The 25,574-nt window shown below is 35.3% G+C and overlaps 2 protein-coding genes and 1 long non-coding RNA gene across 5 annotated transcripts in view; 2 read left to right on the top strand and 1 right to left on the bottom strand.

Moving 5' to 3' along the window:
• The first annotated feature begins 200 nt into the window (after nucleotides 1-200).
• Nucleotides 201-25,574, top strand: part of LOC111495186 (putative 3,4-dihydroxy-2-butanone kinase) — a 27,994-nt gene continuing 2,620 nt past the window's right edge. The window contains exons 1-19 of one of the 2 annotated variants that reach the window (XM_023145109.1): nucleotides 201-332; nucleotides 1,616-1,689; nucleotides 1,777-1,840; nucleotides 5,915-6,027; nucleotides 6,231-6,278; nucleotides 9,296-9,367; nucleotides 9,533-9,622; nucleotides 13,174-13,347; nucleotides 13,724-13,807; nucleotides 17,321-17,376; nucleotides 19,984-20,114; nucleotides 20,233-20,325; nucleotides 20,453-20,520; nucleotides 20,621-20,764; nucleotides 20,854-20,894; nucleotides 22,633-22,716; nucleotides 22,802-22,875; nucleotides 22,986-23,098; nucleotides 23,277-23,372. In XM_023145109.1, coding sequence (XP_023000877.1) covers nucleotides 293-332; nucleotides 1,616-1,689; nucleotides 1,777-1,840; nucleotides 5,915-6,027; nucleotides 6,231-6,278; nucleotides 9,296-9,367; nucleotides 9,533-9,622; nucleotides 13,174-13,347; nucleotides 13,724-13,807; nucleotides 17,321-17,376; nucleotides 19,984-20,114; nucleotides 20,233-20,325; nucleotides 20,453-20,520; nucleotides 20,621-20,764; nucleotides 20,854-20,894; nucleotides 22,633-22,716; nucleotides 22,802-22,875; nucleotides 22,986-23,098; nucleotides 23,277-23,372 — 1,659 coding nt within the window. In that variant the 5' untranslated portion in view covers nucleotides 201-292. Of the gene's footprint in view, nucleotides 333-1,615; nucleotides 1,690-1,776; nucleotides 1,841-5,074; nucleotides 5,360-5,914; nucleotides 6,028-6,230; nucleotides 6,279-9,295; nucleotides 9,368-9,532; nucleotides 9,623-13,173; nucleotides 13,348-13,723; nucleotides 13,808-17,320; nucleotides 17,377-19,983; nucleotides 20,115-20,232; nucleotides 20,326-20,452; nucleotides 20,521-20,620; nucleotides 20,765-20,853; nucleotides 20,895-22,632; nucleotides 22,717-22,801; nucleotides 22,876-22,985; nucleotides 23,099-23,276; nucleotides 23,373-25,574 lie in introns of those variants that run through there. The other variant, XM_023145110.1, reaches the window with a different exon arrangement.
• LOC111495187 lies at nucleotides 9,643-16,821 on the bottom strand. Of its 2 annotated transcripts, none has more exons than XM_023145111.1 (2): nucleotides 16,217-16,821; nucleotides 9,643-12,695 (listed from the first exon to the last, which is right to left on the bottom strand). In XM_023145111.1, the coding sequence occupies exons 1-2, from the start codon at nucleotides 16,640-16,642 to the stop codon at nucleotides 12,312-12,314; spliced, it is 810 nt and encodes a 269-aa protein (XP_023000879.1). In that variant the 5' UTR covers nucleotides 16,643-16,821; the 3' UTR covers nucleotides 9,643-12,311. The 2 variants fall into 2 exon arrangements, with proteins under 2 accessions (XP_023000879.1, XP_023000880.1); XM_023145112.1 differs by lacking the exon at nucleotides 9,643-12,695 and adding an exon at nucleotides 14,850-15,504.
• On the top strand, nucleotides 16,652-17,259 carry LOC111495189. Its single transcript, XR_002720281.1, has 2 exons — nucleotides 16,652-16,725; nucleotides 16,820-17,259. It is a non-coding gene; the product is annotated as an uncharacterized LOC111495189 (long non-coding RNA).

Raw genomic sequence — 25,574 nt, 5'->3', positions numbered from 1 at the left:
CACATTGTAACTTAAAACAAAAATCAATATATTTAAGCAACTTCAGCTTAAAAATAATAACAAATTGTCCAATTCACCTTATATAAGACCTTAAATCAAACATAGTAATAAAAAATTTTACATAGCTTTAAAATACAAACGTATAATCGGAGGTAAAAATAGAAAGAAAAGGATGGTTTATCCACTGGACGCGAATAGTGGAAAAAAACAACCCGGGAAATAAGAGGCTCGAGGTTTCGAGCTCCCAAGTTAACAAAGATCGACCGAGGCAAGGAAACCTCTGGACGCTGGCATGGCCTTTCAAGGAAAGAAGCTCATCAACAAGCCCGACGGTCAGTTCTCCTGCTCGGCATTGTTTCTCTCCCTGATCCTTTTACATCTCCCCTTTCCATCCCCATCTATCGCCGATTTCATTTGTTTGACTTTCTGCTTGTCTGCTGATTCAGTATCGAGATACAATAATTGAGGAAGCTTCTACTTGTCCTCATTGCTAATATACTCTGCATCATCTATCTCCGATTTATCTCTATTTATATTTGCATATCAAATACTTGCAATGGATGAAGCAGATAGAAAACAAAATATGTTAACAGCCCTCCAACATGCCTGCTCACATGTACTATTAGTTTATGGAAACCCGAAATTTCTGATTATCAGTCATTTTTGGTTTTGCCCTTCTTTTATTAGCTTCACTGCTGTATTCGATGGAAGCGTCAGGACGATGTTGTAGTCCTATATATGCGCGCAAACGAATGAAAGACTAAGAATGTTTGGCAAATAGGTTCTTATTTTATTTTCCTCCTTTTTTTTGATTCACCTGCTTGTGACGAGAAATGTCTCTTGCTTATTTGGGTTTTATCTGAGAAGTCTGCGCCGAATTTAAGTAATTTTATCGAGTTATGCCATGCATTGTTTTCTTCTGAAATCTTAAGCATCATTGTGTTAATTGAATTTCTGAGATTAGTCTCTAGATCCAATGCCACTCCTATGGAGGTTTTGAGATTCTCGATTTGGTTGAATTTAAATATTGCCTTCTTAGAGTTGACTTCTGGATAGTCCCTTTGACACTCATGGTGTACGTATATGGACATACAACATTCATTCCAATGATTTGGATTTTAACACAGTTACGAGTGTTGATCCTAAATCCCCATGGAAACTTAACATCAGCTACAGAAGAATGAAGTTCAAGTTGATGAACAGGAGAAAAGCCAAAATTCATCTCCATCACCATTCTCTCCTAGGACTGATTAATTGGGTTAAAGAAAATGAGGCAACCTCATTAAAGAGAGCACTCGAGGATAATCTTCACCTCTTGGATTTCAAATTTTCACGATTCAGAGATTTTCATCTCCTAGCAATTTTTGGAGAATTACTAGATAGATTTTGGTTGTAGGAGAGTGGCTACATTAAATTTTGGTTGATAGTTGCAAAGAGTATATGCGATCCTTCAGTCTCTAGACTCTTTAGAGTTGATGAAATGACGAGAATTGGACCATAGCCTCTTCCTTTTCTCCTTTTTTGTTTTTTCTTTATTGATCTGATAGATATTCTGCATCTAAAAGAGCGATGACTCACTTAACTGTTTTTTTTTTCTTATGTGGATGCATTTCAGATGTGGTGACCGAATTCATTGAGGGTTTGGTGGAAACATATCCTGGATTACAGTACTTGGATGGTTTTCCTAAGGTTATTATATTTTTCCAGCCTATTTGATTTAAGAATGGTCTTGTAATACTGAGGCTAATTTTGACCATTCCTTTTATGGCAATACAGGTGAAAGTCGTTCTACGAGCAGATGTTTCAGGTGCAACATACGACAAAGTCGCCATAATATCAGGCATGTATTTCTAATTATTGTTCTAATATTATGCAATGTCTGTCGACTCTGGTATACTTCGTTTGAATTGAATTATGGGATATAGAGATGTAACCTTATTGTCACAATAAATCTGTATTGTTATTTTCTGAAAACTTTCAATTCTTTAACTAGTCTTCTAATCCATTTGCCTTCATAGATACCAGAGAATGATGCCTTAAATTCTGTTTCAATGCTGCTTCTGGCCACTACACTTTGTTTTTTGCTTGGTGAATTGACTAATTTACCTCCAACAAAGGATAAGTTGCCAAATGAAAGACTACTAAGTTTGAATGGAGTTACCTCCAATAGTATGAACTGTATTCACTCAAACAAAGGACAGTGCATGAACTGATTTACCATGCTCACAATGAAAGCAATATCACGACATGTGTGGGACAGATAAATTAATTTTCCTATTATTTAGCTTTAATTTTTCAACTTTGGTTCAATAAGAGTCTCAACCGCCTTTAACCTAAGTAAGTGAGTCCAATGTCCTAACCATTGGACCATGGGAACATTGTTTTTCAAGGCCTTGATTTGAAATGCACTTGCAAGTTTTTTCTTTAAAGTGAACCATTCTCAATCGCCATATCTTATTAGAATAATGTCATATACATAGACAATAAAAATCACAATTTTGTTGTTTGCAGAATGCTTATAAAAGAGGGTGTGATCACCTTGACTTTGAAGAAACCCTAAGCTCATAACCACTTTTCTAAATTGTTCAAACCATGTTTTGGAGATTGTTTGAGCCCGTGTAGAGATTTCTTTGATCGACATACTTTCTTCTTCTTGAGAAAAAATTCACAACCTAGTGGTAAGCTCATAAACGTTTCTTCTTCAAGATCACCATTAAGAGAAATATTTTTTACATCGAGCTAGTGAAGAGACCAATCTAAGTTTGCTTCAATTGATAAAATTATTAGGATGGAGTTAATTCTAGCAACATGAACAGAAGTTTCATGATAGTCCATAGGTTTGAGTGAATCTTTTGCAATTAGTCTGACCTTATGTCTTCAGCATTGCCATAACTATTACATTCTATGGTAAAAACCCATTTAAACCCACTAGTTTCTTGTCTTTTGACAAATCTACTATTCCTCATGTACAATTATGTCTTAGAGCATTTAGAGCATTTAGAGCTCTACTATTCCTTATGTCTTCAGAATTTATCTCTTTCGTAATTGTTAGTTTCTAATTTGGATCATTTAGAGCTTCCCGTTTGTTACTGGGAATAAACAAGTTGGTCATCCTAGAGGTAAAAACTCTATGACTATTTGAAAATTTTGATATGAGATGTAGTTTACAATAGAGTGTTGGGTGCAAGTGAAAGTTCAAGTAACTTTTCTCAAAGCAATATGGACATCTAGATAGAAACAACAATTGGACATTTTCAATTGTTGGAGCTACAAGAATGGAAGGTTGTTTGCCCAATGTTTCAGAATCATTCAAATTGGATCTGCTCATTTCGTTGAGTCTTCTACTATTTGTAATTTGGAATATGCACATAAAACGATATGGCTCGAGCAACTTCCAATAGATGCCTAGTTTATTAGCTTAGCAGTCCATTTTGTTCTGTTAAGAGGTGTCTTTACAAGTAGATTGATGAACGATGCCTTTATATTTTAAAAACCCACTCAAATGTTCATTGAAAGATTTAGTTTCATCATTAGAATGCAAAATGCTGATTTTTGGCTTGAAATTGAGTTTCAGTCATATTTTAAAAATCATTTTATCTTTTTTTGTCAATAAATAGACCCAAGACAAGCGAGTCTGATTGTCAATAAAGGTCATGAACGTTCACTATTATTCACTATGTTAGAAGGGGGCTTATCCACGTCCACTACTATTCAAGCGTCACTATGAATCAAGTAAAATGGTTTAGAGGACTCGTAAGATTTTGGTAACTAGGGGTTTCTAAGGGTCTATCTTTGATACATATTAAATTAGATGGAGTTTAGTAATTTTATATTCCAATAATGAAATAGTAAGATCAGGTAAATGGAAAAAATAATAGTAAGATCTATAGTCTTCTATTTTGGGGGGAAAACCCAATAAAGAAGAATAAGAATAAGAATAAGAATAAGAATAAGAATAAAACCTTTAATGATTACACATAACTAAAATATTTTACAACTAATATAAATCAACAAGGGCATCGTTTTGGTTTCTTTGAATAGAAAGAGACCACTCTTCGGTAGTAATCCTAGGTCTATAAATAGTCTTTTGGACTATATTCTTTTTGTTGGATTATTGAGGGTGTGAGTTTGGTAAATAGATTTTGATGTTACTATTTTGAACTAGCTTATGACAATAATGACTCAACATTGAATTTGGCTTTCGAGTGTTGAGAATTCCCTGGGAGATGTTTGATCCTACCCCTCTGTTACCTTTGTAATTATTTGTTTGTCCAGCCAAACCACTGTTAGGTTTAGATGATAGGATCATTTGCGAGTTCTCTGTACGAAGTATTTTAGTATAAGCTTCCTCCAACGTGAATTCCTTTTGAGATGTTTGATCCTACTCCTCTATTATCCTAGAAACGATCACTAGCTTGCTAAAATTCAATTTCACCACTCCTTCGTTTTTTTTTCTTTTTTTACCCACAGAGAATATGAAGATTACAATGACTCTTGAATACTTTAGGAATCTTTTGAGATCTCAGTAACAAAAATTTCAAACCTCTACTTCTCATTCAAATTATTTGACAAATCCCCACATAACGAAGGAAGATAAATTTTTCTCCAAAGACATTTTAGCTAAATTCTTTAAAACATAAGAGCTATCATCATAATTTTCAAGAAAGACTTTTCCCAACCATTTTTAGGAAACTCACAGGAACTTGAATCAACTTTCTTCCTCCAGGAGGTGGCCAAACAATACAATTGATGAACCAACATGTGACAAACTTTGTTTTGATAGACGAATTGTACCACTTTTATATCTGACTTGCTTGAAGAAAGAAGATACCAGAGATCAACGAGATAACCTTCCTACCAATGCAAATGGGTTAAATCAAGGGGAATAATCCTCTTTATTTTTTCATATCTTCACCAAAAAACCCCATCATCAAACCAAATGCTAAAGTATTTATTATCAATACAACAACTTCTTTCTTCCATGACAAATCATGGCAAAAGTGAGAAGATAAAACCAATGCCCAAAGGATCACTAAAGCTAAGAGTGAAATGAAAAAAAAAAAGAAAAAAAGATGAAAAACAACTGGATGACGATGGGCAAAGCTACTAAATGAAAATTGTTAGAGCAAAACAATGGAGCATTGATGGTTGAGCTGCTGACTAACAACAGATGCAAGCTATGTGTGCTCAGGGAAGAGAAAATAAAACTCAAAGACGTGGATAAGCCCACCCAAATGAGACAATGAAATGACAAACCATGAGGAAAGGAGGTGGCGGCTGATGGCTATGATGACTACGATTGATGGGGACGACAATGACTCTTGACAGCAGGCAGCAACAATTGCATCCAGTGCTGGAGGTTAGGGTTTGGGCTTTTTTAGAGAAGAGAGAGGGGATAGCACACTCTTTTCATTTTCATATTCTTCTCCTTTTCTCTTTTTCTTCTCCATATTGAGAAATTGTATGTTTGCGCATTACTATCTTTTCGTTTCTTCAATGGAAAGTTGTTTCTTGTTAAAAAAAAGTTTACAAAATCCTAATGGCTAACAAATCTCTAATTGCCCTAAGAAAATACGCAGTGCTCCAATACCATGTAAAGGTAAAAGATCTATTCCATCCAATAAGATATATATTAACAAGTATACACTGGTAATTTAAGTAAAAGAACGTAAAAGGACAATAAAAGACAATGTGTCTAAGATATTTATTATATATAACTACACTATTATAAGCACTATAACTGGGACAAAGAAGAGAGCAAGAGCATGAAAGAGGAGCCCTTAGTTTCTCACTCATTTCTTTTCATCCAATCAAATGAAACTTTTATCAAGAAACTTGGAGTTACATTTACTCTCTAAAGAGACTTATTCATTTCTATGATGCTAATGTCTCTATTCTGTAATTCATGATACAGGCGGTGGAAGTGGACATGAGCCTGCACATGCTGGATTTGTTGGGGAAGGAATGCTGACGGCAGCTATTTGTGGGGATGTTTTTGCCTCTCCACCAGTTGATTCGATTTTGGCTGTATGTTTTCTTGGCTATTTAATTGCATGTACTAGCTTTCTGCTGTTATGTTTGCATGACTTTGATATAATTGCGTGTACTAGCTTTCTAATACGTTTTTTGTTTTTTTTTTTTTGCATGACTTCGATTTAATTGCATGCACTAGCTTTTTGATGTTTTGTTATTATTTTGCACGACTTTGTTTTAAAGTAATAAAATTTCAGGGAATTCGAGCTGTAACTGGACCTATGGGATGTCTTCTCATCGTGAAGGTCTGGAATTTCTCATCCTTTATTTAATTGTGCAACGTTTTTAAATTTCTCATTTTGTTGGACCCTTCTTTTTACTGTCTGTTATGCGTTCATTCAGGTCTTTTTCTTTATACCAAGAAACAAACTTTTCAAAAATTGAAAAAATGTTCAAGCAATTGTTCTTTCATGTTCTTATATGCAGGACATTTGTATCTTACTTCACATTGCAGCATTTTGCCAACTTAATAAAAGTTCCATTTCCTCTAAAGAAAATATCACCCAAAGTTGGTTTTTCATTTTTTACTATATACATTTATTTATTTTTGTAAGGTAAATGGACCCTCACAGACATCCTTTCATCCATTTCATCCGCTTATAACAAAAGATTTATATTTTCCCTTAATTTTTAATTCCAAAGTATAAAAGTTTTAGTGATGAAATGATATGTTACAAAAGAGTACCAACATTTATATCAAAACAAAAAAACTGAAAACATTATATATCCTTAAATCCAACTGATAGATGGGGCTATGAAAGTTTATAGTGGTAAATGGGAAGAAGTGTGTGTGTGTGTGTGTTTTGGGTGTGGGGAGGGGGAGGGGGTATGTGATTACATTTTAATTGGGGGTTTTCCTTTAGTTGTGGGACCCAAAGCATATTAATCTATTAGTTTGCTTTACAAGGAAAGTTGGATTCTAGGGATGGTCATCTCTTGAGTTGTTTTTTGTACTTGGCTCTATGATTGCGGTAAGGAAAGGCAGAGATCTTTGGGATCTCCCTTCACTTGTAGCCTTTTCTACTTAAATAAACTGGTTTCTTTCAGTTTTGATATCAGTGCAGGGAGGTCCTTGGGTAATGGCTGGGAAGAGAGAGACAAGAATTAATGTGGTGGACGAGAGAGTGTCTACTATTTCAACATCTGCAGAAGAGAAATTATGGAGGGAAAGATGGTTTAGTTGAGGGCAGAAGCTAATCAGTATAGAACATGGCGTGGAAGCTATGGCTTAGAGAGTTGAAAGTTTGCCGTGCTACATTATGTTAGGGAGTCTTTGGGAAAAAGTAATGACTTAGAAGGAAAGAAACCATACAAGAACCATTGAAGGGGAGAAAAAAAGGATGGTGAGGGAAGTAATGTGAAAAGCGATATCAAAAGTGCATTTACCTCAAGCTGCAGAGTATTGTTGTTCAATATGAGATTTAGGAAGCCCGAACTCCCTATCTTCAAGGGGGAGGATTTGTCTTTTTTGTTAATCGATTGATTGAGGAAGACAAACTTGATGCCACAATTCTTTGTTTGGAGGAGGAGGCATTATCATGAAACTGATGGATGGAAACACGTACTTTTATTAAGACTTGTGTAGACTTTTGGGAGTTGCTTCTTCAATGCTTCAAGCCGATGCAATATGGTTTTCTCCATGAGATTTTTTGGCATTGAAACAGGATACTATCATGTGTGAAAATATCAATGTGTTTTGAGCGAGATGCAACACCACTAAATGATGTTTCGTAATTGATGTTGGAGGTTATTGAATGAGGAAATGCATAGGGAATTTTGATTGTTTATCCCAGTGCTTAGCTCAAATTATGAGATTAGCCTAAGTTATTAATAATAGAAATATAGGCCCCATTTCGAAATTTGAAGCTCCCTTCACTTCAATGGCCTAGGCAATTTATTCATCCAGTAGCTTAACCCGGACAATTTCCCTAAACCCTATGAGAAGTGTGACATTGTTGACGACACCTTTCACCCAAGTACCATAGATAGGTGTTAAGGGGAGTTCTGCAACTAGGGGGAAACGTCTTACTTGGAGTGGATTGCGGAGTGCTTCAGATGCAATGGGAAGTTTGCTTCGAGTCACAGATGCAAGAGGAAACTTCAAAGCAAACCTGTGCATGATTGTGATGGAGACGGTACTGAGTTGACTAAAGTGGTCGTTGATCAATTGGACAATTTAAAGTAGTGGCAATGGAGGACCAGTTCCTGATACAAGATAAAGCATCGCTTTCCTTGAGTTCAATGGTGGGTTTTGATCCACTTAGGACTATGGAAATCAATGATAAATCGGAAAAAAGGGTGTGGCTATCATGAATGATAGTGGAACGTCTCATGATTTTATCATTAAGGAGGTTGTCAAAGAATTAAGGTTACCATTATCTGTATCCTTAGATTATGGTCTCGTGTTGGGCACTGTATACATGATTTAGGGGCACAAAACTTGTAAAGGTGTGATTTTATCGTTAATTGATTTAACAATTATAAGTGATTTTTTTTCCTTTTCCTCTTGGAAATGTAAATGTCGTTATGGAAATTCAATAGTTAACCATCTTGGGAAAAGTTAAAATGGATTGGCAGAGTTTGAGATGAACTTCAAGTTGGGTGAGTGGGCCATTCAATTGAGTGGTGATTCGAGGCTTGACAATTCCCAAGCCTCTCTTTAAGTCCATGTGAAATCGATGCAGAGTGAAGATCAGACTGTTGGTTGAATTAAATGAAATTTCCTCTTGAAAACAAGGAGGCAAATGCACTTTCTCAATCACTTCTTCAAGATCTTTGATTGTTTTTGGTTGGTACTTTTGCTTCTTGGGAAGGTTTGGTTTAGTGGTTCTCTTTTGTTTGTTGGGGTTCACTTCTGCTTTTCTCATTGGTGGGTTTTCCATTTAGTTGGAGGTTCTTTCAACATTTTTCTCTGTTGCTTCTATTCAGCCCCTTTTTTGAGCCTTTTGTCTTTTTGGAGTTTTTATATTTCTCAGGAGCTGTCTTTGCCGCAGTTTAGAAAAAATCTAGTGTTTTTCTTAATGAAAATCTGGAATCTCAACATTTAAGGAATTTATGATAACCAACGCGTGAGCAATGGGTTGTCTGTTGTTCAATGAAACTAGGAATTGTAGTAAAAAGATCTGGGATAATGAACACATATTTATTTATTTTTGAATCATAGAAGGTTATTTCTCCATCTTGTGCTGTCACTCGGTAACCATGTTGCATAACATTTTCCTTTGCACCTTAATAAGAAGTGCTTTGATATCAATGTTCACAGAATTATACTGGTGACCGTTTAAATTTTGGTTTGGCTGCGGAGCAAGCAAAATCAGAGGGATATAAAGTAGAGGTAATTTCGTATTTTTCTGCTGGTCAAGAAAATGTGTAAAAATGGTAATCAAATTAAAATTAAGCTTTTTTTTTTGTTAGAAGACATAATAATATAATTTTTATTAATCATTTCTAAGTTCACATCTTGTTAAAAAATGTAACTATTTTTTGTTTGATCTGGAAGACTGTTATTGTTGGGGATGATTGTGCTTTGCCTCCACCTCGAGGTATAGCTGGCCGTAGAGGTTTGGCTGGGACTGTACTTGTTCACAAGGTTGGTGCTCTTTCTCTTGCTCTCATTTTATGCATGCATGTATATATGTATGTTTGTATATATATTTCAAAGTGGTTTAGATTTTGGTTGGAATTATTTCCATGCAGATTTATGTTAGCAAGATTTAGAATTAGTCTTCAATTCAATTTAAATGTTTTGGTTAAATATCGTAAGTAAATATATAACTTGTTCTACCTTTTAGCAATTATAGTGTAAACTCACTTATATCTCAGGAAAAGTACCATCTACCGATGAAGAAAAAACTAGACTAATGATATCATAAGTATCACTAAATACGGACAACTAATATTTACAACCATTATAAAGTAAAATCTAATGCTCTCCATAGCTGGTTTGATGTCTTCAATATTTTGTTGCTGATCCATTTGTCTGATTTGCCTTTTGGAAGCCCATTAGTTAGACATCGTAATTGGGTTAGTTTTCAAAAGATAAAGGTAATATATTACACTTGCATCAATTTTCTCTTTTGTGAAATGCTTGTCAACTAAAATGAATTGTTTGTTTCAACGAATATACAAAGACCTTGAATGATGATTCTAATTGGAAATTTGTACTAGGTGAAAGCTCTAGAACAAGTTAGCACATGGGACATTGTAAATTTACCGAAGGATAAGAAATCTGTTGGATGCAAATAAGTTTTATTATAAAATGTAATTCTAATGGTAGTGTTGAGAAGTACAAAGCTAGGTTGTCAATTTAGATTGACCTCTTCGCTTTGATGTTAAGGATGTGTTTTTCTATGGAGATCTAGAGGAAGAAGTAATTATGAATTTAGCTCTTGGTTCTGAGATGGATGATGAAAATAACAAAGCGTGTAAACTAAAGAAATCTCTTCACGGCCCTAAATAGCTGCCTAGAGCATGAGTTGAATGTTTTGAGGAAGCAGTCACTAGCAATGGTTTTCTTTTAAATCAAGCAGATCATTCATTGTTTTATAAGCACAGCGGAAACGACAAAGTTATCATGTTGATTGTGCCTGTTGATGATATTATCTTCACAGGTAATGATGAAGACAGATTGACTATTTTGAAAAGAAGGCTAACTAGTAAATTTCAGATTAAGGATCTGGTTACTTTAAAAGTATTTCCTAGAGATGAAATTCACTAGATCAAAAAAGGAATTTTTAGTTGACCTGAGGAAATATGTTATTGACTTACTTAAAGAGACAAGTTTTCTTGGTTGTAGAGTCGTTGAAACTCCTATTGAGCCGAATATAAGAGGAAATATATTATTAACTTAAAGAGACAAGTTTTCTTGGTGGCAGAGTAGTTGTAAAATAGTTGAAACTCCTATTGAGCTGAATTTGAAGTTGCAAGTTGCATCAGATGAAAAGATTAAAAATAAAGAGAAATATTAGACTTGTGGATAGACTCATTTCTTTGTCTCACACACGTTCTGATATTGCCTTTGCATTGAGCATGGTAAGCCACTTCCTACGCTCTTGTGTCTCAATCCAGACAAAGGATACTGTTTAAAAAGTTTGGTCATTTGCAAGTTGAAGTTTACATTGGTTCTGTTTGGCAAGATGGTATAGTAGATAGCGATCTACATTTGGTCATTGCTCTTTTATTGGAGGCAGCCTAGTTACCGGGAGAAACAAAAAACAAAATGTAGTAACAAGAAGTAGTGTGAAGTAGAGTTTAGAGTTTTTAATCCATGTATTTGCGAGAATATATGGATAAAAAGAATTCGTGAGGAGTTGACGCTCTCTAAAGAATACCTATGCATATTTACTGTGGCAACAAAACTGTCATCTTCATCATAACCCGCAGTTCGGTTCTACTTGATAGGATAAAAAATATTGAGATAGATAAACATTTTATAAAACAGAATTAATGCAAGAGTAATATGCAATAATTTGATAAACAAGTTCGCTATGGAAGACTTCTTCAAACTAGCTTGAGTGGGAGTATTGGTTTTATGTTTTCTAGTAATATTTATTGTAAACCGTTATTGTAATTTTTTTTTCCTTTTTTATTTAAAAGAAGAATAGAACTTTTGATTGAATAAATGAAAAGAGACAAATGTTCAAAGATATAAACTCCACAAGGGAGTGAAAAAATGAACCGAATGAAACACAATATGAACCACTACTGAGACTCAATAATGGACAAAAAAAAAGTGATTCATAGATTGAATGAACACCGATGAACAAAACAAAGAGAAATAGCAATAAAAGAGCCAAAATAACCAAGCACAACACAAAAGGCCGCCCACGGAAAATTGATCCAAAGACATCTTCAAATAGAAAAACCACCCAGAGGAGAAGCAAAATTGAGCCCAAAACACCAAGAGAAAATAACTGAACCCAAACCTCAAGAGAACAAACAAGCATAAAAAACGAATTCCTTATGAATCCATTGGAGCAATTTCACGCATCTCAAGACCACAAGATTCAATTAGAGAATCAAATTTTCCCGACACTGATGAAGGAGTAGAATTAGGGATGACATTGTCTCTTTCATGAAATAATGACACTAACTCATCATCAAAAGAATCTTCTACACCAGTATCATCAATTTTATTCTCCATAGGCTGAATGACAGATTCCACACTACACAAACTAACTTAAGACGCAATGTCAGATTCATCAACAAAATATGAAAGAGAATGCGGAGTAGAATGCTTTGATGAAAAAGTAACTCCACTGAAAATACAATCATGATCTTTACAGTAAATTCTTGTTGACTGCAATTTTGAAGGACAATTTTCTGAACATACGAGACCAAAATAATTGAACATTTTCTTTGATTGGATTCAAAGGAGTAATCTTGGAGAATGGAGAAGCTGAGGAATGGTGCACTTTTCTTCGAGTATAGCACACGAAATAAGCTGCAATAAAACAATTCTTAATACTTAGGGACTTAGAAGACGCAAGTGCGTTAAGGGAATCGCCAAAATGCATCTCAGTGGTCTGAAAAGGAATTTCTTTGACTGTAGGAGGAGCATTGGAAAAGACAGTTGAATCCAAGGCCTTTCTGCAGTAATAGAGGCTGATCATGTGAGCAGTGGTCCTGCAATGCATTAACGATACCTGATTTTTCCTCATTAACTGTATTTATTAGATTATTGTGATAGTTTCCTTGCCTGTGATAGGTCAGACCTCTAAATAACATGAACTTGTTTTTACTTTTTTAAAAGAAGACAATATTTCCATCTTGAATTTGATACTTTCTAATTCAGTTTATCATGACGCTTTCTTTTCTTTTCTTTCTTTTTTCTTCTTCTTCTCTCTTTCTTGTGTGTGTGTGGATAAGGAAGTTTTTGCATTAACGTCACCTGTTGAGCTTGTAGATGGGCTTAGACTTCTTTTTGTATCAAGTATTCCTAGTTGGAGGCTAACCCTCTGCCCATTCTTTAAGGGATGTGTTGTAATTCTTTATTCCACTATATATGGTTTAGATTGTGTTATCGAGTCTCAATAATTATATTAAGCGTTGAACTTATTGTTCTATTCTTTGCAAGTATACAGACAGGAACAACTACTTCTTTTGCTCACATTATTTTTCCTTGAATTGTATCGAGGAAAGGTTGCTGGAGCTGCTGCTGCTGCAGGGCTTTCTCTTTTAGATGTTGCCACAGAAGCAAAACATGTGGCTGACATGATTGGGACGATGGGAGTCGCATTGTCAGTTTGCACACTGCCTGGCCAGGTCACATCAGATCGCTTGGGCCCAGGGAAAATGGAACTTGGTCTTGGAATTGTAGGTTATTATTTGAGTTATCTCATCTTTAAAACTAAAGCACTTCTGGGAGTCCTTTTAACCCATAACCTTGTGGGGCTATCTCATCTCCCCTTCTTTTGTATTAGGTACCCTACCGTATAAAATTATCTGTCTTTGATTAAAAATAGAAAAAGCTAAACACTTCGTGCTTATTCTGCATGTTAAACGTTTACACTCCTTATAACAGTGACTGAGAACCTAATTCACAGAACTAAGATTCTTGATCTGACGTTCAACATTTTTTTCCCTTCACTTCCATTCATTTTACTTGGGATCAATACATTTTTGTCTCTGAATTATGACCGTTACTATTTATGATTTCTCATGTTTAAGCTAGAAATTTGATTTGTTTCAGCATGGTGAACCCGGTGCTGCTGTGGCTGACCTTCAGCCAGTTGACGTGATAGTATCTCATGTTCTCAAGCAAATATTATCACCGGTATGCTGGTAGTTTAGTCACAGTTTTCTCAGCCTTTGCACATGTAGCTTGTTAAATGCCAAAAAAGAGAGTTTTTGTTCTTGTTTTCTTATCACAGTCTGAAGCAAGCATTTAATGGAGTACACATGAATAAATAGGAATGAAACTACGGTACATTCAATTATAGTCCCTTTTCTGAATGGTTCTCCCACTTCTCCTAGGGACATGCCATATCTCTTCCCATATTCAATCTTTTTGAGAAGGGACGAGAAGTATACACCAAGACATTCTCTTATGCTTTATTAAGAACTTTTTCTCTTCACGAACATCCTCTTTAGGCCTCCTCCTTTTTTTGTTATAAGAAATAAATTTGCAATTATGAAAATGAATTTCAACGGAGAAGTAGGACTAGAAATCCTACTGACAACTAGAGACCTAGTCTTGCGTAATGAAAAACATGGACTAATATCTAAAAGCTTTTGTTACCCTCTTTTCTTCTATTGTTACTTAAGATTGCTTTAGTAGTATACTAATTTTTTAAATTGTTGTTATTATTATTATTTAAAAATGTGAATGTTCCACCTTAAGCTTCCAAGTCTTTCACACACTTGATCAATATTTTCTTTTATCCAATCAATCGAGAAATATAAATAACTTATCCCCAGAATGACGAACAATTAAGAAAAAGATGATCTGAATCTCATCATTCCCATGTCCACACCTTTGCCCTAATCAATCCCATGAAGAAGGAAGGAGAGGGCTTTACTGTTACAATGAGCTCTGCTTTTCGTTTCTTTCACCATGAATGTGGTCATTACCCATCATACCCTTAGAAACACCTTCATGGTCTTATATTTCCTGAATTTATGTGCTTCTAGATGTTCACTTTTCTAGCTAGAAACTTGAAATAGGAGACCAGATAAGTTTATGAGAGGATAAATGATGGTATAAGTTCTTTCTCTAGCAACGCTTTCTGGCTTTCTTGAACTCTAGTTCACTTAGGTCGAAGAAAGTATAGGTCACGTGTTATACATTGTCAACTTGCGACTTCCAGCTGGGGAGTTTTTCAATTTTCTGTTTCCTTGTATTAAAGTTCTGTAACGTAGCACAATTCTCGGAGAAACTTGAATCAATTTTTATTTGAATAATACCTCAATTCCAACCTTGGAACCCCTATATAAACGCTACAAAACTAGCCTTTTAATCCAAGGGAAACCTGTTTTACCTGAATGTAAACACTTAAACTTTTGCTGTAAAAACAAAGACTAACCACGGTAACCAACCAGAAACTACTAAAACAGAGGGAAAAACATGGGAACAGGGGAATAAAAATCAGTAGCTATACAGTAGTTCCTGTACTAGATCAATTCCTTCCCCCTTGGAACAATTTGTCCGTGAGTTAAGAAGCTAGCTGAAACCATCAGGTGCATGGTAGGCTGTGAGGGATACCTTGAAGGTGGAATGTATCTTAAATTGGGAAGGAATATCAATCTTGTAGGCATTAATTAGTACCATAGCATTGAAGAATGGGAAAGAGTCCAATTTTCTGTTGATGGAGCTTGCCATGAACACTCGAGGGTAGCCTAGACTTTGGAAAATGTACCATGACAAGATCCCAATCTCAAACATCTTCGAGCATAGGAAGTGGCAGCAGACTCCAAATGGTCATGTACCTCCTCGTGCAATTTTGCAATTCGGTCAGCCATTGCCTCTGCTTCCTGATGAACATTCAAAGAAGATAATCATGTAGCAAGATCAATAGTGTCCAAGGAATTTTAGTATAAGCAACCTCAAATGGTGACTTTTCTTTTGTTCTATTCCTCATATGGTCATAAGCAAACTCCAGTTGAGGAAGTGCGAGATCTCATTGACGTGGTTTGTCTCCACAACAACAACAAATCAAATTATCAAGTATTCGATTTGTAGCCTCAGTTTGTGCCTCATGTGGGTGGCTCGTCGAGCTTAGCTTCAAACCTATGCCAAACTTCTTCCTAAGAGTCCTCCAAAAATGTCTTAAAATTTGACATCACGATCTGAAACTATGGACTTAGGAATACCATGTAATCAAACCTCTTTAACAAACAAATTATCAATAGCAAGAGCATTCAAAGTTTTATGCTAGGTAAAAATTGTCACCTTCCTCTACCTACCAACAACCACTAAAACAGAATTGTATCCCCTTTGTGTCCTAGGCAAGTCTAATACAAAGTCCATCAAAAGATCCTCCCAAATAGATTGTGGTATAAGCAAAGGGGAATAAAATCCAGTAATTTGTGATCTCGTTGACTTGTGCCTACCCACCTTTTCAAATCCAACTTACCTTGTATGGATTTAGGTTATGATCCGTATTCAAGTGGAGAATTTGTGCGGCTTTTCATGAGATAATGTTCTCACTCCACCCACTATCAATGATCACATAACAAATCTTACCATTAATAGTGCAACGCATCCTAAAGAGAGCATGTCATTGTGGATGAGAATCATTTGTGGGGGTGAGTAATATTCTTCGGACAACGCTGGATAAATGCTCTCCATCATCGGCTTCCACGTAAGAAACTTCTTCTTTGGCCTCCTCTTCATAATCTTGATCGTTTTCTTGAAATGGCTATGGTTTCCTTTGAGGGCATTCATTGGATAGACATCCTTGTTGTCTACACCAAAGCACTTATCCATAGTTGGCCATTTATAGATGTTGGATTTCTTTGTGCCCATGCCATCAATATTCTTTGCTTGCTGCTGGTCGTTGGAAGGCCTCTTCTTTTTCTTTATCAGTTTTACTAGTGGAGGGGCCACCGGTTTGCCATTTCTTTGTGTGTCAGCCACATTTCTCATGTACCCTTGTTGTTTCAGCCCCATGGTAGTCTTCTAGTATTAACTCCCATTTTCTTGCTGGAACTATTGTCTTCAACCTTCCTTGCCAATGCCACAACTTCTATGAGGTAATAAATTGGCTGTAGATTTACCTTTTTCTTGATGTCTTTTATCAGTCCATCAACTAATCTGGCAATTTGATGCTGCTCGATTTCTGCTAAGTTGTTTCGGGCAGAACTCTTCAAAATATTCAGCTACTGCCCAAGACCCTTGAGAACAATGTTGGTATTGTTTGTGGAGCAATTGTTAATAATTAACTGTTAGAAGTCGACTCTTCTTTATTTTTCTTGGTGAAAGCTTAGATTCTTAAAAGAAAAAAGAAAAGTATATTGTATTGTATGCCTTGATTCTGTCTTCTTACTTCCTGAAAAATAATGTGTTTATTATTAACGGATTATATATCATGATTGATGTATCAACTTTGTGACTAGTGGTTTGTGACTACATATATTTTCGAGTCTTTTGACATGGAAATCCATAATTCACATATTCGTTGTCTTGCTATATAGGGGTACCCGAAACATACATTATAGAGTTTATAACCTTGTATTTTACATTTCTATGAGTACATTCGTTATCTCAAAATTCTTTTTACCTAAAAAGAACAATTGGGTTCAATTTTACCGGCATTCTTGTTCTTAAATAATTTTGTAATATCTACAGGAAACTAACTATGTTCCAATAACACGAGGTAATAGGGTGGTGCTCATGGTTAACGGGTAGGTCGACAGATTTATACCTTACTTTTTTGTTATGTGCCTCCTAGTTTATGATAACAACCATCATGTTATTGAGAATGTCAAATTTGTCAATATGACACTAGAATTTTCTTCGCGTATAAAATTATGTGAAATTTAATTCTATCACCGTGTGGAAACTTTGGTCTCTGGCTGGAATTATACTGGAGGAGAAACAGAAATGTTTTTTTTTTTAGAAAAAGGTTTAAAATATTGAGGGATGGAGAAGTCTTCTAATTAAAATAAATTGGCATAATGGTTTACCAAACGGGTTCTTACGAATTTTTCTCCTAGCAAGTATCAAAATCTTTTTGGTATATATATGGCTTTTATAATCCAATAAATAGCTGAATTTGCAGTTTCCGAATCATTGGTCGCTGAGATTTATTGTGCCTTTAAGTCTTAATCACCTCTAGTATATGAGGAAATATGACAAGGAATTATGCCTCACTGAGGTAAATATATGGATGAATTTAAATGCTATCACTAGTTCAGGAAAATCTGTCTCTCAAGGTCATAAATATATTTGGCAACTACAATCAGTAGTTAAGGAAAATCTGTCTCACTAGGTCATAAATAAATTTAGTAAGAAGCACAATTTTGATGGAGAGAATTAAAAGAAGAGGGGATGCCAAGGTAAAGGAACTCCTGTCAGTCATAAAGGTTCGATATAAAATTATATACTTGACGGTGCATGGAAAAATGTTTCTAAGAAGTGGAAAGAGAAGCTACGGATCTTTTCCCATGAAACATCAAAATCTTGAACTATATAATGAATAGTTGTTTTTGATAGGATTGATAATCAATTAGATTGAGACTTTCTCATTTAATGAAGTAAAGAGGTTTTGGAGTTACCGTCAGGTAGGTTTTACTTTTATAAATTTATATCCTTTGTTTATTTAATGGTAAACTTGTAGGATTTATTCCCTCATAGATTTTTGTTTTCTTCTTGAATTTTCATTGAAAGAAATGAAAGACTATTCAAGGGAATACAAAAAACAAGCACACCCACAGAAAATTGCATAAACTAATTACAATAACGGATCCCAATCCAAAAGAATAAAGCCAAGCTTATACTTATGAAAAGGCCAATTAGAGGACACCCACAAAGTCGAGTTAAATCTAATTAACTCCCAAAGATCCTCACTCGATCTCTTAGACCCTCTAAAGATTCTAAAGTTCCTCTCAAGCCAAATACCCTACAAAAAAGCAAAACAAATCTTGCTACTGAACTCTCCTCCCTTGTCGTGAAAATGAGGGTTCAAGAGTACCTCCTCAATCATAAAGCAATACCCTTTTGTTACGAGCCAGAACAACCCTGAATGTCCTCCAAAATCAACTCCAATGGGATCAAACTAATGGGACTCCCACAGAAGATGGTTGAGGCCCTCCTCCTGCTTCCTTGAAAGAACACATCATTACGGCCTACATAAAAGAAAAGTCTCTGGAGACGACCCTGAGTGTTCACTCTCTTTCTAGACAAAACATTTCACTTTCTTAGAAATTAATCTTTTAAAGAGAGGAGAATGCAGAGGCCCTGTGGAAAGAGAAGGAGCGCAAAGGATATGAGAAAAAAAAAACTTTGAGAAACCTACCCTCAGGCAACTTCGAAATCCTAAGCCTAGAATCCCTTCTCTCAATGAAGGCTGTTTGAATTCATCAATCTCAATGCTCGGCTGGGGATAAAAACAAGCATTAGAGCAAAAATAACGTAGCTCAATTGTGAACTTTCTAAGGCTTACTCTTACATTTGAAAATTATAGGCAGTAGAAATCCTTGACCAAATAAGTCAAAAATCTTATTTATTGTAAAACTTACATTAGTCTTGCGTGTGATAAGAGTGCAATATGCCACTAATTTCAGAAGGATACAGAAGTGTTGAAGATTAGTGCAACAACTTTTGGCTGGTGTATTGGCTTGGAAGAAACCACATACTAATTCAGTAACAAATCTAGTAGTTGATTTGACTTAGCCAAGTTCCATTACGTCTTCTGGTGTTGATAGCCAAGTTCCATTACGTCTTCTGGTGTTGCCTCTCCTCCATTCCCCCCTTTATCTTTAATCTATCTCCCTAAGTTGTTTTCATGGGGAAAAAATAAAAAAAAAAATAAAAAAAAAATAATAATAATAAAAAAAATTCTCTCCCTATGTTGTTAATACTCTTTGGGGTGTTAATATTATTATTATTATTTTATTTTTTATTTTTAATTTTGTGAGTTTCTGGTAAACTTGAAATCTGATGACTATAGTGGATCATTCAAAACATAAATTTAGCTTTGAGTGCCAACCTTTTCATCAATTTGAACCCTAAATTCAATATAAATAAAAGATCAAGTGAATATAAAATAAAGTCCAATATATGGGTACTGCTAAAAAGAATGATAACCAACAGTCTTTATACCACATATTATTTTGACATGCAACATACATTTGAGTGCATAGTACTCCAAAGAATCAATTCAATTTCAAACCTTGGTCGTAGTATTTGAATATGAATTATATTATTCTGTTGTGAATCTTGTGATGAAGCACCATCAAGGATGTAAGAATTTTGACGACTTCATTTGCTCGTTTTTCCTTTCAATTTAGACTGGGTGCTACCCCAATGATGGAATTAATGATAGCAACTGGGAAAGCAGTTCCTAAGTTGCAGCTAGAGCATGGGTTGGCTGTTGACAGAGTGTACACTGGTTCATTTATGACTTCTCTTGATATGGCAGGTTTGCTACTTTCTGCGTGAAAGAATGTTCCTTTTTTTTTTCTTCAACAAGAAGTTAACTTTTCATTGATAGTTTCAAAAGGAAGAAGGTAGGTTCTCTGAAACTGCATGCCTGTCAGGTTTTTCAATTACCATCATGAAATCAGATCAAGCTGTTTTGCAACGGTTGGATGCTGCAACCAAGGCTCCTTGTTGGCCCATTGGTGCTGATGGTCCGTGTCAAGTGTGAAATATACTTTGCTTCTATACTTGGATGTTTTCTGTTCTAATGATTCTTTGGTTAGATACTCTTTCTACTATGGGATAGATATTTGAATGAGGTATTGTACTTTACTGTAGGCAGTCACCCACCTGCCAAAATACCTGTTCCAATACCACCACCAGCTCTTGCTACAAAGAACGGGGAGGTATGGTTATAAAATCCCTAATTAAACTGAGACAAATTTATGTTATATAAATGTTTTAGAAAGTTACCACATTTCAAAGCTATTTGTACTCTTTAATTAGACATTTGGTGGACCCCTTCAACTAAATCAACAAGGCCTCATTCTAGAGGCTGCAATTGAGGCAGCTGCCAAAGCAGTGATCAATCTCAAGGACGCATTAAATGAATGGGATAGCAAAGTGGGCGATGGTGATTGTGGGTCAACGGTTGGTATTACTGTAACCTAAGTCTTGTTCATTTATGAATCATGATACAAAACATCCTGAAGAGTTCATTCTTTCAATTTTTCCTACAGATGTTCAGGGGTGCAACAGCTGTTCTTGAGGACATAAAATGGCAAGTATGCTCACTTAAACTGGTTTAGTCTTCTCATTGGAATATAGAAGTTTTTCTTAGTATGTCTAACTTATTTTTAGATTCCTGACGTTTTCTTCCAAAGATCATGCAAAAACGAAAGGCCTAGAATGTCTTGCACCCTGCCATTACTAAACTCTCAATGAAAAAAGAAAAATATATATATATTTGGTGGAAGTTATATGAAACCATAATAGGATTCTTGGCGTTATTTGGAGTGAATACCGATATAGCCAATCAATTTCATAGAATTTTTTTCAATCAAATAGTTTTCTTTAGTAACTAATGAATGATTATGTTATTATTGTCTAATCTGATGTTTAGAATTGCATTCTGCTACCTAAAGGAGTTTTTAAGCTTGGCAGAAGAAGCTAATTGACTGGTCAAATCATAAAATAGTCTGCGACTTTACAATTGAATCACTCTCCTTGAGATTCACAAGGGGAAAATAATGGATTTTTATAAACTACCCTCTTTGAGAATGTATATGATGACGATGTCAATGGCATAGTTTAACAATTTGTAATGCGAGTAAACATAGTAGCCAAATTTGGTTGTTGTGGCTTTCACTTTTCTTTTACTAGTTCATAAAGAGGTGTGGTATTCTTTAAATGTATCAACAAACCAAAATACCACATTAAAAAATAATGTCTCGTTCAAATATCTATCCAGTTGTACTGCAGTTCCTTACCTCCAGAAGAAGAATTTTGTTTTTTTGGGGGACCTTTATCTATATGGTTTTTAAGTCGTCCTGCTATTTTCTTAAAAGTAAAAGTAAAAAAATAAAAAATAAAAAAAATAAAAAAAACAAGAAACCACTTGTCCTTATAATGCAAAGGAATTATAGTTTGATACATACTCCCAAGCTTCCAAAAGGCAGCCTAGTTAGTAAGGGCGTTCTGCATTTTATTGACTCTTCCTTTGTAAGTGACCTTTGAACTTGACCAATATTTCTATGTAATTCAAAATTGCCTTCTGAAAGGAGGAATATCCCATCCTCGGATGGCTACCCCACCTTAGTAGTCTCTCACAACACCCAATTCATCTGAAGCAGCGTAAAAAGATCTAGGAACATAAGCTTTTACGGCTTTCTGAAATCCAATAATTGACCCTCAAAAGCCAAACCTGTGTCCTTTTCCCAAGGAAAAATTAGGAAAGATGATTAAATAGAGGGTTGGTTACATCCAGGGGTTGAAAAGCCACTCTTCAGCTTGGACGGTCATGTGGCCTTAGGGATTAGGTTTACTGTAAGCGGTGGAGAATTTCACATAAATTAGTTTAATAGTTTGAGTCTTTGGAAAACGTATTTCAGATAGGTTTAGCCACAGGGAGAAAATGTAGAATGAGCCGTTCATTGGCAGACAGTAGAGATTATGTGAGTGAGAGGATACACAGGTAATCTTTGGGTTCTTCAAAAGCAGGCTGATGGCCATCTTAGGGCAGGCCTTCAGGGGTCATTGCAAGTGCCAAGTAGGTTCAACTTTGTCTACAATTGTGAATAATTCATAACTTCATTTGTTTGCTCATGTGAATTGCCGTTTGGAGTCCACTATTATCTGCTTTGCTTTTGAGTATTATTGAAAAGTTTCCATATGTTATCTGTTTCTTTAAACTTTATCTCAGTAACAAAATATTTATTTCTAGATTCGGGTGCTTTTCATTCCAAAATCAACTATGCAATATTATCATCATTCTCACCTTAGTTGCTACCCATCCTCAGCTATCCACTGAACGATGCTGCTGAGACAGTGAATGAAATTGGATCATCCATTAGAAGGGTTATGGGAGGAACTAGTGGGATCATGTAGTCACTTACCCTGTCTCTCTCTTTTTATGGGTCTTCATCATTAGTTTACGATCCATTACTTTTTTTTTTTTTGCTCAAACAGATATACAATATTTTGCAAGGCAGCATATACAAAATTGAAATCAAGCAGCCTAGATGACATCACCCCTCAAAAATGTAAGTTATTCTCACCTAAGTAGTCAGATTTTCTTTTGGACTAATGCGTTTTTTTTTTTTTTTTTTTTTTTTTTTTTTTTTTTTTTTTTTTTTTTTTTTTTTTTTATCAGGGGCTGAAGCATTAGAAGCTTCCATTGCTGCAATTAGCAAGTATGGCGGGGCTACTGCTGGTTATCGAACATTACTTGATGCCCTCATTCCAGCGTCTGAAGTTCTTAGGAAGGTAAAAATAATAATATGTTTCTCTAAATTTGTGTGGCTGCTGCTGTTTGTCACACATTAGTTGATGCCTAAATGGCTGAATCCAGCATAAAAAGTTCTTTTGAAGGTAAAGAAAAAAATGACACAATCCTCGTAATCTTGTCGTATGATTTACCATACATCTCTACTTGGATATACAGAGGTTAGATGCTGGTGAAATTCCAACCACAGCTTTTATTCAATCATCTGAAGCAGCATCGGCTGGGGCTGAAGCAACAAAGAACATGCAGGCTCTGGTATCATCTCACTGCTTTTAATTATCTGGTTATCTTTATATTATTCTAAGGGAATCATCTTGGACGTTGAGGGTTCCAACTGGTGATCGCTTATAATCGATCCTTGTCCTTAATCCTACCAAACTGAGATCCTGATACTTGCTCTATTGTTGGGTTGTTCGAACCTCTTTTAGTTTTGTTCTGCTAAGATACCCTACCATTTGCAATTTGCGAAGGGGAGGTTGGGCAGTTCAAGCTCAACACGAGCCATGCAAGTATGAAGGGACAAAAAATTCAATTACCTGTTTTCTTTTTGCACCGGAGAACTCATGATAAGCCACCTTTAACAACGGTGTAGAGTTGCACAATAGGTGCAAAGCATTATAGCAATGGGCTAGAAGACGTCATGATTGCTTTTTTTTTTTTTTTTTTTCGTTTTTCTTTAAACTGAAAAATAATGATATATTAATTTCCTAACTCTGATTATCTCCAAAGTCACTAAAGTTCTATACACCCTAACCACACACATTACATAGGCCGACAATTATAGTTTTTGGATAACAAGGATTTATGACCCTTCAAGATATCAAGAAAGACCATTGACTTTTGGCTAACGACTTCAATATCTCCCTGTGAGAACATGAAACATCCAGAGGAAAAGTTGTCCAAGGCATGAGACAGATAAATAATTTAATAAGGGAGGCTGAACTCATTGACCTTCCCTTCAGTTAATGGGCTCTATATCTAATCAAACAACAAATTTCCACCTACACCTACCTTTATACTTAACGACATATTTCTGGCTACAGAAGGTACTTGGAAAATTTAGTAACGTCGATGTCCAAAGACTGAAAAGAACTATATATGACCGCTATCCCATTGTACTTTCCATAGGGGGGATAGGCTCCGACAAAACTCGATTACCTCATAAACTTTTAAAAAATGTTGGAACATTATGAGAGACTATCGTGGGAGTGTTTTTAGATTTTTTTTTCTTTCCAGAATGGAGGTATTAATGACAACCTAAACGACGCATACATTTGTTTGTTCTCCAAGAAAATGGATGGCCGCATTGGGCAAACAATGAAATGAAAGATTAGAAGAAAGATCTATGCCACACGGGGTCTTCGACTAGAGGATCCACTATCCCATCCTCTTCTTTGATTGATTTGATGTCTCTTCTACAAAAAAACATGATCAAGACGGTAAAAACATTCTAAAGATTTACCTACAATATGGTTGTAGAAAGAGTGAATGATCAAATATGTACCTAGGATTACTCTTAAAGGGAAACCACAAATTCTTTTACTTATGAAAGACTATTATTTAAAAATAGAAAGGAAATTGTCAACATGGTCATCATGTTATACTTCCAAAGATAGAAGGCTCACCCTAATACAAGCACACTATCCAACCTCTCCACTTATTACATGCCTCTATTCAAAATACCACAAAAAGTGGCTACAGATATAGACGATAAAGAAAATTTGTATGATTGTAAAGAATCGGGTGGAATTGCAAAAGAGAAGAGAAAAGATCTCTGACCAAGAAGTATATTTTGTTGATCCAAATGCACCTCGGTCAACGATAGCGATAGCGAAAAATTACTCAGAAGCTATTTGTAGAAATATGATTTTTCACCTTGTTCGATGGAATATCATAAACTTCCCCGCTGTGGGAGGACTTGGTCTACTTTTTATAAAGGATAAGAATCATACTTTCCTCTCACAAAATAGATATGAAGATATCGTCCCAAAGAAGAAATGAAAATTTCTTCTGGAGAAAATTTTTAAAGGCTAAATATTCTTCTACCTCATGTACAAATCAACCTCATCCATCTTCTACCCTACAAAGGGGGCAATGGTAGTACATAAAAAAATTAAAAAAAAACTAAAACTTTATCATCAACCGAATTTTCCATAAGGTAGGTGATGGACGAAGCACATCATTGAAGACAAACCCTTGGATTGAAAATATCAGCTAGCCCAACGATCCCAATAAAAAAAAAAATGAAATATTGTCAATAATTTCTAGGACTCAAATCTTGGTAGAAACCTAAAGGAGAACGAAGTACTCACAATATTGACACATTCCTCGGCAAGTTTGGCTTACATGATACTAAAAAGTTTACACCATTGCTTATGAGAAAAACTGCAAGAGAAACGGATAATTCACCCAAATGTGTTTATAATATATGTTTTTTTTTTTTTTTTTTTTTTTTTT

This window comes from Cucurbita maxima, unplaced genomic scaffold (genome assembly GCF_002738345.1).
Source record: "Cucurbita maxima cultivar Rimu unplaced genomic scaffold, Cmax_1.0 Cma_Scf00021, whole genome shotgun sequence".
Lineage (NCBI taxonomy): Eukaryota > Viridiplantae > Streptophyta > Magnoliopsida > Cucurbitales > Cucurbitaceae > Cucurbita > Cucurbita maxima.
This window is presented reverse-complemented; position numbering and strand designations above follow the sequence as displayed.